Source organism: Taudactylus pleione, unplaced genomic scaffold, assembly GCF_031769625.1.
Source record: "Taudactylus pleione unplaced genomic scaffold, aTauple2 ptg000066l, whole genome shotgun sequence".
Taxonomy (NCBI): Eukaryota; Metazoa; Chordata; class Amphibia; order Anura; family Myobatrachidae; genus Taudactylus; species Taudactylus pleione.
Window position 1 is genome coordinate 36,189,881 of NW_028284468.1, and position 12,243 is coordinate 36,202,123.

Genomic DNA, 12,243 nt, shown 5'->3' on the forward strand with positions numbered 1-12,243 from the left:
AATCTTAGAAAAGCACAGTGACTCTTCTTTGTTTCTCTAAGGGCTGCTGAATTTTTATATTGAGCTTTTACTTTCCATCCATTCATTCATTATTTGACACTAAGAGGCGGATTCAATTAGCCGTGAAAAGCAGAGGTCGGCGAAAAGCGCAATGTTTTCGCCTCATTCGTCTGTTTGGACGCAATGTTTTCTCCATGCGTGTCCACGCTTTTCGTCCTATTCAATTCCAAAACAGTTGAAAAAGCGCATAGGTGAATGTAGTGAATAGCGAAACTAGCGAATAGGACAGCATATTTTGGGGAAATCAGTCTGTACCCCATAAAAAGCCCAACTGACCCTGGGAATCAATACAGAAGAGTATTAATAGCCCTAACAAAAGTATATAGTGATCTTATATTGAGCTGTTATATTCATATTTGCATAAGTGTGGGAAAATTATATAAAGCAATGTTTTTTTGTGAAAAATAAATACCGTAGTTAAATTTGGGGTACATGTAAATTATTGCTAGTATATTTTGGGGTCTCTATAGTGAAGATTTAATAAATAAATAAAAATACACCAGCTGCAGCCTCCTGCAATCCTAAACACACCTGTCTCATCCATACAGCCCCCCAACATACCAGGCCCCCTACTTTTTACCCATTTTCCAACACTTTTTACATTACATGTCTTTACTTTTTTTAAGCCAATTAGTCTTTAGGGGGGTGTTCAAAGGGTTCTGAAGCAAGTCCCCACGTTTGTACTCCAAAATATGGAGTTTGCACATCTTTTCTCCTGCCTTTTGCTGGAGAAACTTTTTCGCCTGTGTTTGCTAATGGAGTTTTTGCCTAGGCGAAAATGTCCTGAAATTGAATACGGTGATACTTTGACAGGTGAAAACCGCACATTGCTAAAAACTTTTCGCAGAGCTCGGCTTTTCGCGGCTAATTGAATTCAGCCCTAAGTCCTAAAGAACAGACATTGCTGGAGGAGCACAACATTCTAATAAAAAGTCTAATTTCTCTTATACTGTGATCAGTAAGCACAGTATAAAAGTGATTGGTGATGATCCTTAAGTGATCATATAGGGAGGGGGGTTATAATTAAAAAAATAAGTGGACTTTGGTTTGATGTGTTGAATGGCATATACAACTTTGGCCACTGTGTTCATTTTTACATAAATGTATACTACCATTCCTTCTTTTTCTATGTGTTCTGAAGCTTCCCATTTACACAATAACCCTTGGATCCTATATGTTGCAGGCAAAACTTTGCATGTTACTTGTGTGGATATAGCATTACAGAATAGGTTTTTTGGTACTATTCTGAGGACGGCTTCAGTTCCATGAGGTCACTCACCGCCACTCCTGTTAGTGCAGTCAGAACCCCTGAGAAGAACCCGCCGCCACCTCCTCTTTGTGGGTTGGCTCGTCCTGCACTGGAAGACGTCTGGTTCTGCTCATTCCCGTACTTATTGAAGGCCTGCAGAGCCCGGGCAATCTCACTGTTCTGCTCCAGGTCCTCATACTTCTCTTTGATTACATCAGGAAAGAGTTTTTCTATGACATCTCTGTAGACAAACATCAATAAAAAAAAGCATTATTGGAGTTACTGTACATTGTTCTGGTTAATGTACGTATGTATAAATCAGACTACATTCTAATAATCATTAGGTTTACAAATGTGTCCGCATACACCTTTGCTGCAGTCGAGCCACACAGCCCTTTCTTGGCACAGCATGTCCCTCCTTTTTGCCCTGAAAATATGACCGTACGCCATGTGGCATGAGACGCCTGCCATGAGGGAGCTGCCATGACTCGTGTGTCTATGCTAGCGCCGGACGTCTTTTTCTACCAAAAATGCATCTTAGTCGCAATGTGATGTGACCAGGACTTACTAGCAGACTGTGCTGATTAATGTGATATGCGATACTTGTATTACTGTGTGCGACCGAGTCTGAATCTATATACAAAGTGCTATGATGCAGCTGCCGCAGCTTATTCCACCCAAGTTCTGTTGGACTTTGTATGCAGACTCAGTTGCACACAGGTATACAAGTGTCACATATCAAATTAATCAGCACATTGCTACTAAGATGCATTTTAGGGAGAAAGATGCAAAAACAACACACCCAGCGCTAACATATGCGCATGGGACCTGGCCGCTCACTCACGCAAGGCATCTCGCGCCACATGGCGTATTGAGACTAAATGTATGAGGACACATCTGTTTATGTATATGGCTCTGTGTATGGATGATAGTTCCCTGAAAAGGGCGGGCAATATGGTATAGAAAATAACACTACCTTCAGGCCAATCTATATGCTTCATTTTACAAAACATTTTTAGAAACGGTACGTTACCCACTTGAAAAAAAAAGGGGAAAAAAGTACAATAAGTAGGCAGTGTGTGGGGGTGGGAATATAGCGTATCCTTTCTACATAATGGCGACTTATGCGAGGTCCAAGAAGAGTTTCCCTGTCCCTATCTTCATTTCCAACAGAATAGTTTGAATCACTTTTGAAAGTGTTTGGTCACAAACAGAAGTTGATCACCTGGTTTAAAATGGACCTGAAAAGCAAAACAATTCTCAAAAGGTTCTATTTTCATTAAGTAGTATTTTCCTCAGTCAGCCCCCACTTCTTATTAACTAAGGTGTATGCTCTAGTAAGTTACTCCCCTAAACCTTTGCCTACCAAGCCAGGAACATAACTGCAATACTCTGCAAAGTAAGGCTCTTAGAAGCATTGCTCAAAGGGCCTGATTCAGACCCACTCGCGAGCGGCTGTCCGCTCGCAAGTGGGTCGATGTTATGGACTGAGCATGCGCACGACGGAGGGAGCTCCGTCGTGCGCATGCGCCAGACGCGACGAGCGAAGGAAAGTCCTTCGCTCGTTGTGTCCGATCAAAGGGGGCGTGCTGTCAATGTTGATTGACAGCACGCCCCCTTTGGTGGGCGTGCCTCCCTGACGGGGGCGTTCCCACGGGAACGCCTCCCGTCAAAAGCCGGCCCACTGACATCACTAGTGATGTCAGTGGGAGTGATTTTGGCTCTGATAGAGCCAAAATCACTCCGGAGCTTGCGGTTGAAAACCTCAACCGCAGGCTCCGGCTCGCAATTTCGATGGTCGCGATGGTCACGACCATCGCGGCCATCACAATGCACGCTCGTATAGCCTGTGGGTGGTGACCCACAGCTATACGAGCGTCCAGGAGGACGCTCCATGAAAATGGAGCCCGGCCCTCATTCAGAGCGTGCGGCTCTGAATGAGGGCCAAAGTCCTTTGTACAGGTTATTAATTATCCATTTATTACACCACTTTTGTGCAACCAGTGGCTGTTTCACATCAATCTTAAACTACAACTAAGTGGTCCCTTAATGAAAGGGGATGTAGTTATGAGACCGGTCTCAATCTCCACAGCATAATCCCGGCAAGGGATTTAACATAGGAGTCGAAATACCGACGCCTATGTTAATCCCGATGCCGGACCAATCATCCTATCTGCCAGGTAAGTATACACTTAGCCCAGGGATGGAGGGGGAGTTAGGTTCAGAGTGCAGGGAGGGGGGTTACGTTTAGGCACCCATGGGGGGGGGGGTTAGGCACCCCTAAAGGAGGATTAGAGATACAGCACCCACCCTCACCCACTGGGAAAATGGGTGTCAAATTCATTGTTGTTGATACAAACCTGTGCCGCTTTTCCAAAGTTTTCTATATATATATATACACACACAGATAGATATATATATATATCTATCTATCTATCTACAATGTATGGGTCTGTAAGTTATTGCTATTAGGGGCACTGTCCGATCACTGTGCCCAGCAGTGATCAGGGCACATGGGGTACAGAGGTGGAGCTGAGGCCTGACAGAAGGGGCGGGAGCGCTGCCGGCTGCCCGGTTACAGTACATAGCGGGAGCCACGGCTGCTGCTTCTAGTGTGATCACTGTCAGCCAGCAGCCGCACTGCTGCAGTGTGATCACTGTCAGCCAGTGTCCCGCCGGCTGCCCGAGGACACAGCAGGAGCCGCGGCTACTGCTTCTTGTGAAAGGGGCTGATGCCGGCTGCCCGATCACTGCTGGCCACAGTGATCGGGACACAGCAGCAGCCGCGGCTGATGCTTCACAGGAAGTCACAGCTGCCCTTGCAGGTGCGCTGGGAGGGGGGTGCCGTTGGGTCCGATCACTGTGGCCAGCAGTGATTAGGACATACTGGAGAGGGACCCTCTGATATTGGTGGCCGCAGAAAGATTAGCTTCCCGCAGCCACCTAGTGGGCTTTTCTGATTGGTCGCATCTGATGCGACCATGTCAGGGGAATCCCAGTCTGGCGTAGTCGCATCTGATGCGACCATGCCAGGAAAGTGGTTAAAGAACCTTCCAAATATAGGTGTTTCGTATAGTTACCTTCACACAATTAATTCCAAATTTCCTCACAAAATAACCAAACTCTACTAAGTATAATTATAACACATGTGTACTTGACTAAAGACTGGATGCAATTATTGTTGGCCCAGAGGTATAGGAGCATTTGGTGTGGATTAATAGATAGACAGTAAAAAGGTCAAAAGTGTCAAGACAGACACCAGATGTTAGACAGTCAATAGGCCGACTGGAACAAAAGGTCGACAGGCACAAATGTTGACATTTACAAACTGATGCCACGAAAATGGTCGATATGATTTTATTTTTTTAGCCCTAATCTCCACCCTAACCCTCCCCTTGGTGCCTAACCCTAACTGTCAGGGTAGGTGCCTGACACTAACCGTCCCTTTTAGTGCCTAACCCTCCCTCCTGATACCTAACCGTTGGTGTAAGTGCCTAACCGTCTGGGTAAGTGCCTAACCCTAAAAAACCATGTGCAGACCAATTTTTGTTTTGTGTCCACCTTTTGAACATGTCGACTTACTTACATGTCGACCATCAGTGTGTCAACATTTTGTCCCTGTCGACCTATTGACTGTCTAACATCTGGTGTCTATCTAGACATTGTCAACCTTTTTACTGTCTATCTATAGTCCAGAACCCAGAAGCAGCTCATCAAGCCAAGAAATCCAGTATATTGTAAGTGCTCTGGCACCATAATGGCAGCATAAAGTGTTTACCGTGAACACTATGACCCCAGAGATGAGCAGTCACATTTTTCAGATGTGCTCATCCACAGTTACAGATAAATTACAGAATGTCCTGCACACCACTATGGGGGGTTAGGTTGGCAGCCGTGAGGTGTTGGCATTTCTCCAGTCACAATGCCAACACCTTGCAGCTATCACCGCTAACAGAACTGCCCCTTATGTGCCACTCCATGCATGAACAGGAAAACCTGTGACATTACATCACCCCCTACAGCAGTGCAGAAGAGCTCTGTGGCCGATTTATCATGCATGCTAGGCCACATACCCACTACCATTGTTTTTTTTTTTTTTTTCACTATTCGATATGTATTTGACAGTTGTTCATTACTAACATTTGGAGGAGATCACTGGCTTTCCCCGATGCATTTACATCTGGTAAAGGGAAAAAAATAAAACATCAGTCCCAAACATTGGAGCACTAGAAAAACAGTATCGATGGCGACTCTAAAAAGAATGAGTTCTAGCGTCAGACCAGTGTATATACGTTTTACCTATAAATACATTTAATAAATTCCAATGAGTGCAAGTCCTTACATCCCTTTAAATGTGATCCAATAGAAACAGTTTTATGAGATCCAGTTACACTGAATCTTTTAATGCTAGCAAAAGGGAAGACCAGTGACACAAACCATGACCACACTTTCTTTTCAGCAAACAAAAAAAAAAGGACTTTAACCAGAAACATTCCTCACCTAAGAAGTATATTCACTTTAGGAAAGCCCTCCCACTTGTCACGACACTCAGGACACTCGGTCTTCTTCGATGACACCCACCAGAGAGCCAGACAGTGTCTGCAGAAGCTGTGACCACAGATCAGTGTGGTGGGATTCACCAAGATGTCATAACAGCAATTGCAGGAGAACTCGCTGACAGATATATTCCGGTCTAATTTAGTTCCTGAGTTGTTCTCAGTATTGGTACTTTTTAACTTTACATCCTCTTCCATGTCTGCTCTGCACAAAAAGTCCCAGAGTCAAATAAAGAAGCCAGTCTTCAGGGGGACACTTGAAATCCTCCAAGCATAATTAACGCTGCAAAACATGAGATCTTATCTTATTCATAACCTAAAATTATATAGTTTTAACATCAATTAAGTGTGCTCCCAATGCATGCCGCAGGGGAAGCTTAATCTGTCATAAAGACCAGAGGTTCCCAAGCTCTGCCATTGCAGTCCTGGTTTAAAGGATATCCATGCTTGAGTCCAGATGGTTAAAATTGACTGAGGTACTAATTAAGTCAACTGTGCTGAAGCATGGATATCCATAAAATCTGGACTGCAATAGCGGAGTTAGGGAACCTCTGATATAGACAAAAGGAATTTTGGTAACTAACGCATGTAAACAATGGCTAAAATGAACACATATAGGGAGGTATTCAATCAGCTGCGATAAAACAAACACTTATCGCTGCAGAAGTTTTTGCCCTGTTCACCAGTTTTGGTACAATCTTTTGCGTATTTTCGCAATGCGCGCTCCCGTTTATCGCCCTATCCAATTACAAAGAAAACGCATAGGTGCGATAATTGCGCATGGCAAAACTAGCGAAAAGTACAGCACATTTTGGGGATATCAGTCTGTGCCCCATAAAAAGCTTAACTGACATAGGAAAGCAATATAGAAGTGTATTAATAGCCCTAATAAAAGTATTTTGGGTTCTTAAATTGTTGAAAAATGATAAAAAGCAATAATTTTGGAGAAAAAAAATTCTGCCATTAAATTGGGGGTACATAAAAATGAGTTCTAGTATAATTTTGTGTCTATGAAGTGCAGTTTCAAAATTTTTTTAAAATACACTTGCTACAGCCACCTGCAATCCTAAAAACACCTGTCCCATCCATACAGCCCCCCAAAATACCCGACTCAGTACTTTATACCTATTTTCCAAAACTTTTTACATTTTCACCCCAAAAAATCGTGATGTCAGTGGGGCCGCCCACAAACGGCAGGCGTTCTCATGGGAACGCCTCCGTTTGGGCAGCCACTCCCCTGGCCCACCCACCAAAGGGGGCGAGCTGTCACTCAACATCGACAGCTCGCCCCCTTTGGTGCAAGACCCGGAGCGACGGATTGCCCGTCGCTAGCCGGGTCTCGTGCATGCACACGACGGAGCCGGCTCTGTCGTGCGTATGCGCTGTGGGCTACCATCGACCCGGTTGCGAACGCTCAGCGCTTGCGACCGGGTCTGAATCAGGCCCCAAGTTCCCACATTCTTAGCCAAAAATAGTGATTTTGCACATTTTTGTGATGGTGAAAACTTTTCGCTTGTTTCTGTCTATGTCACTATCGCTCATGCGAACACTTTGAGAATTGGATAGCGCGATACGCACTTCTGTGCGAAAAGTTCGCACCAGCGAACGCTTTTCGCCCAAAACGCGACTTTTCACACCTGATTGAATTCCCCCCCCATAGTCTGTCTTACTTAAAACACACTATATTATATTTACCATACACAATGCAGACTACAATCAGCAATAGGATGTACAAGAAGCAGGTGCTAAGGCCCGTTACATTCCAAACTAAACAGCTCAATGACTCCTGAACATCACAGAATGAAGAAATATATTATAAACAAATGATCTAGTAAGTCAACATCTATGTTTTATTGTATTTTTGTTTTTCAATCAAGACAATTGCCTATTTGTAGTAAGCATGTGATAATTCCACCAATTTAATCTTGATTTAGCTCAGTGTTTCTAACCTTGAGTCCTCACGCCCATCAACAGCTCACCTATTCCGGATTTCAATTTGGAAACAGGTAGTATCATTACTCACTCATCCAAGTAAAGAGTCACCTGTTAAAGATTAAAGACATCCTGAAAACATGAGCTGCTGGGGATGTACGCGCGGACCGGATTTGGAAAACATGATTTAGCTGTTGCTTAAATTTAGACTGATGTAAGTATTTTATCTTCCTTTATTCAGATTTACAGAGCACAACCTCACCATTCATTTCATAATATACATTCTCAAATGTAAAGTCTAAATTGGAGGCAAATTAACTTCAAATTAGATGGATATGTTGATTGTTAAATCACCCCCTTATCATGTATAATACCTGCTCTAAATGTTATATGTCTCGTTAAAGAAATATTTCCTCATTACTGTATCAGCTAGAAAAAGATAGAATGGGAATTACTCTCAGTATAAGAATACCACATATGTGGTCAGGTATAAATGCGTTACCTCTCTACAAAGGTAAGGATTTTTATTGTGCATAAGGGAAAGGTGCTATTTTCCATAGCAACCAGATATTTACTTTCATTTCCTAAACCAGGAGTGCCTAAGAACCTGAGAAACGTAATTTCTCATATTTTAACAACTCCACTCAACCCGAATACTAATACCATCAATGTACATTTGTGCAATTTACCATTATCCCCCATTGGAAAAAAAAGTCAGCAACCTTCCCTTCTTGCTGTTATACAATTACCAGCAATTGATATGCTCTGATCTGACAGCAATTACATCATCGTAAACTTATGTTTATTTAAGTGATTTTTAAAAAAAATAAAATTTGTATTCGTTACATTTGAGCATTTAATATTTATTTTATTATTAGCTCCGGTTTGTTGCTATAGTGCTTAAATGATCATGAAATTGGCTCTATACACCTAAGCAACTTTTTTGTCTAGTCCAACTTTTTACCCCACTGAAAGATTTTGATGTCACTGAAGAAGACTGGCACCATCAGTCTACTTCTCTATGCTAAAAAAGAAAATAGAGAAATACAGAGCTCACCCGCTCCCATTTTTAACCATCACTTGTGCTTTCAGCCTAGTGCTGGTTAACTCAGAACCAGAAGAAAAAGCCGCCAAAGTCCTATTTTTAACATTAAACCTATACTTTAACATAGGAGGTTACCTGAGATTAGCCCATGAGAACCTCTCCTGTTAAAGTATAGCGATAATGTTAAGCGTATGGGAATAGTTCCGGATGGGCTATTTTCATTATCGTGGGCTCTGCAAGCAGTGCAGCTATGTTTTGTTTTTTTTATTATTATTTTAATCCCAGTGGACTTCTCCAGGACCACTGGATTAGGAATTTCAATAAACTGGCTGTGTGTCTTTAATTATTAAAACATTATTTGTTTGTTTTTTGTTTTTCTAGTCTTTATTTAAATTTTTCCTTGGCAAACTACAGGTCCCAGCTGGCCCTGATGGTTCTCCAAGTACCAGCTTGCCCTGGCAGCCATGCATAGTTCTATCAGGCTAGTCCAATGTTGTTTACCCTGAAATCAGAGGGTACCCCATGTAGGTTTTTCACTTGACTTTGGGATAACCAGCACTAGTATGAACATGCCATCTTGCTTTAAAAAAAAAAGCAGGGTGCAGTTGATGCTCAAATTTGTTTTCCTACCCTTCTGTACACGTATCGGTTCATTCTCCCCTTCCTGTCTGCACACATCCCTACTAATATGTACAGATGTGCCCTTGCTTATCTAGCCTCAATACGCCATGCAGCGCTATATACATGGCATGAGTAACCTGCCAGGTCCCATGCAACTCTGCTAGCATCGGGCGCTTTTTGCTGAAAATGCGTCTAAGTCACAATGTGATGCAACTAGGATGCACCAGGTGAGTGTGCTGAATAATGTGGTATGTGACACTTGTATATTTGTGTGAGGCTGAGACTGTACTACAGAACTTGGCATGGTAAAAGAGCTGTGGCTACTGCGTTGTAGCATTTTGCATGCTGACTGAAAGACTAAATCACACACAGACATTGTGTCACACATCAAATTAATCAGCACAGTCTCCTGGTGCGTCCCAGTCACATTGCATTTTCTGCAAAAAAGACGCTCGACGCTAGCAGCGTCTCACAGGACCAGGCATGCCAAGATGGGCTATTTGACGTGTCTGCAGCAAAGACGCAATGACATCAGATCTGTAACCTCCCTCCCTGAGTGTTCTTGTATGTCACACATCTGTATGAAACACTTGCACTTTATAATGTTGCTATGTAACTCCACTATATACAGTGCTGTCGAACCCTTGTGTCGACTTCAAATAAAAGATAATCATTTTTACATTTTGGATAAAAACCCTTAAAAAGATTGAATCTGTTATCCATTTCTACAACAAGCTGCGGCCCTCTGGAAGTGTCATTTTTGCGTACTACATTCAGTATCCATCAATATACTTACAAAATGTAATGCAAGGATCATCAAGTGTGCTCCTCTCAGTACCCCAAAAGGTCCATACACACATTTATTTCACCATGTAAGCAATTAGCAAATTTGTTCCAATAGAGCAAAGTCCTATTGTTGTTGCTTTTAGACACACTCAGAAACTCTGACCTAGCCTAAAAATAAATGATTCCCATATGATGATAGCCTTAAAAAATGGTCTTTTGGAATCATAAATGGTTTTTTTATGTTCCCTGCACTATAATAGACTCTTACGGAGCTCTGGAGGCACTTAGTACTAATCAGTGCCATCAGAGTGCATTGGTTTAAACATTTCAAGTATGTACAGCTTCATATGTACTTAATAACTAGCATCTTAATCTTTTTCTATCTATCTATCTATCTATCTATCTATATATCAGCCAGTCCCTTTGCTTTGTTGGGTCTCTGGATTATACAAATTTTATTCATTGGTTTATCTACATGATGTGTGACAAAACTCAGCACTATTTGATGGGCTGTAATAATATTCTCTGACTCTTCAGAAAGAGACAGGGGTTGCAGCTACTACAACAACAGCACACATATCAGAAGCACATCTGTCAGGCTTATTATACGCATATGAAGTAGACATATCTGGGAAGTATGGGGGATGGTGGAGAGCAGAGATCTGGGAGGAGTGAATGGTGGGGAGCAGACAGCTATCTGGAGGTGTATTGGAGAGCAGATAGATATCTGGGAGGTGTAGGGGGTGGTGGGGAACAGGCAGATAGGGGAGGCGTGTGGGGGGAGCAGACAGATCTAGGTGTAGCAGGTGATGGGGAGCAGAATGGCAGGCAAATACCTGGGAGGTGTAATGGGTGGTGGGGAGCAGGCAGATATCTGGGAGGTGTAATGGGTGGTGGGGAGCAGGCAGATATCTGGGAGGTGTAATGGGTGGTGGGGAGCAGGCAGATATCTGGGAGGTGTAATGGGTGGTGGGGAGGGGAGCAGGCAGAGATCAGGGGGGTGTGGTGGGGAGCAGGCAGAGATCAGGGGGGTGTGGTGGGGAGCAGGCTGATATAAGGGAGGTGTGGTGGGGAGCAGGCAGATATAAGGGAGGTGTGGTGGGGAGCAGGGAGAGATCTGGGTGGAGTGGAGGGGAGCAGGCAGAGATCTGGGGTGTGTGGAGGGGAGCAGGCAGAGATCTGGGGGGAGTGGAAGGGAGCAGGCAGAGATCTGGGAGGTGTGGAGGGGAGCAGGGAGAGATCTGGGGGGAGTGGAGGGGAGCAGGCAGAGATCTGGGAGGTGTGGAGGGGAGCAGGGAGAGATCTGGGTGGAGTGGAGGGGAGCAGGCAGAGATCTGGGGTGTGTGGAGGGGAGCAGGCAGAGATCTGGGAGGTGTGGAGGGGAGCAGGCAGAGATCTAGGAGGTGTAGTGGCCGGTATGGTCTCTGTACTATGGGAACAGCAGGAAGCGCTCATTGTTAGGATACAGCTGGCGAAAAGCAAAAAAAGAAATTCCACTCATATCGGCCATGGTGCTCCTATGCAACTAGTATTCCAAAGCAAACAATAACCGCTCCTCTGTTACTTAGTAACAACAATTACCTTGTTTCAATTCTCTTGCACCTCCCGAGGGTGCCGCCATTTTACTCAGCGTCAGCTGATACCATCTTTCCGCTTCCGCCCGGCCCGCACAGCTATTGGCAGCCCTCTGAGCATGCGCCAACTGCGCTGCAGCTGACAGACAGCTGTGTACCCATATCCGACCGAGCAGTCTGGTCACAGGTTGGGTGTTCTGGTCACGTGACTGCTGCTGATTCCGCCAGGACATAGCAGCCAGGAGAGGGAAAGAAACTACTCTGGGAAGACGAGGCTGAAGTTGGCTTCTTATTCGGCCAGCTTCTTATTCATTTCTTATTCATTTCTTATTCACTTCTTATTCATTTTCCAGCTTCTTATTCAGAAAATGTTACATTAAAACATTTAAATAAAGTTAGATCACTAAACTAACACTATGT

The 12,243-nt window shown here is 43.8% G+C and overlaps 1 protein-coding gene across 3 annotated transcripts in view; it reads right to left on the bottom strand.

The window, feature by feature from the left end:
- Nucleotides 1-11,958, bottom strand: part of BFAR (bifunctional apoptosis regulator) — a 34,832-nt gene extending 22,874 nt beyond the window's left edge. Inside the window, exons 1-3 of one of the 3 annotated variants that reach the window (XM_088466786.1) lie at nt 11,831-11,958; nt 5,810-6,148; nt 1,340-1,550 (exon numbers count right to left, since the gene is read on the bottom strand). In XM_088466786.1, the coding sequence (XP_088322912.1) occupies nt 1,340-1,550; nt 5,810-6,063 (465 nt within the window). In that variant the 5' untranslated portion in view covers nt 6,064-6,148; nt 11,831-11,958. Of the gene's footprint in view, nt 1-1,339; nt 1,551-5,809; nt 6,149-7,814; nt 7,883-11,830 lie in introns of those variants that run through there. The other 2 variants (XM_088466788.1, XM_088466787.1) reach the window with 2 other exon arrangements.
- Between the last annotated feature and the right edge of the window lie 285 nt (nt 11,959-12,243).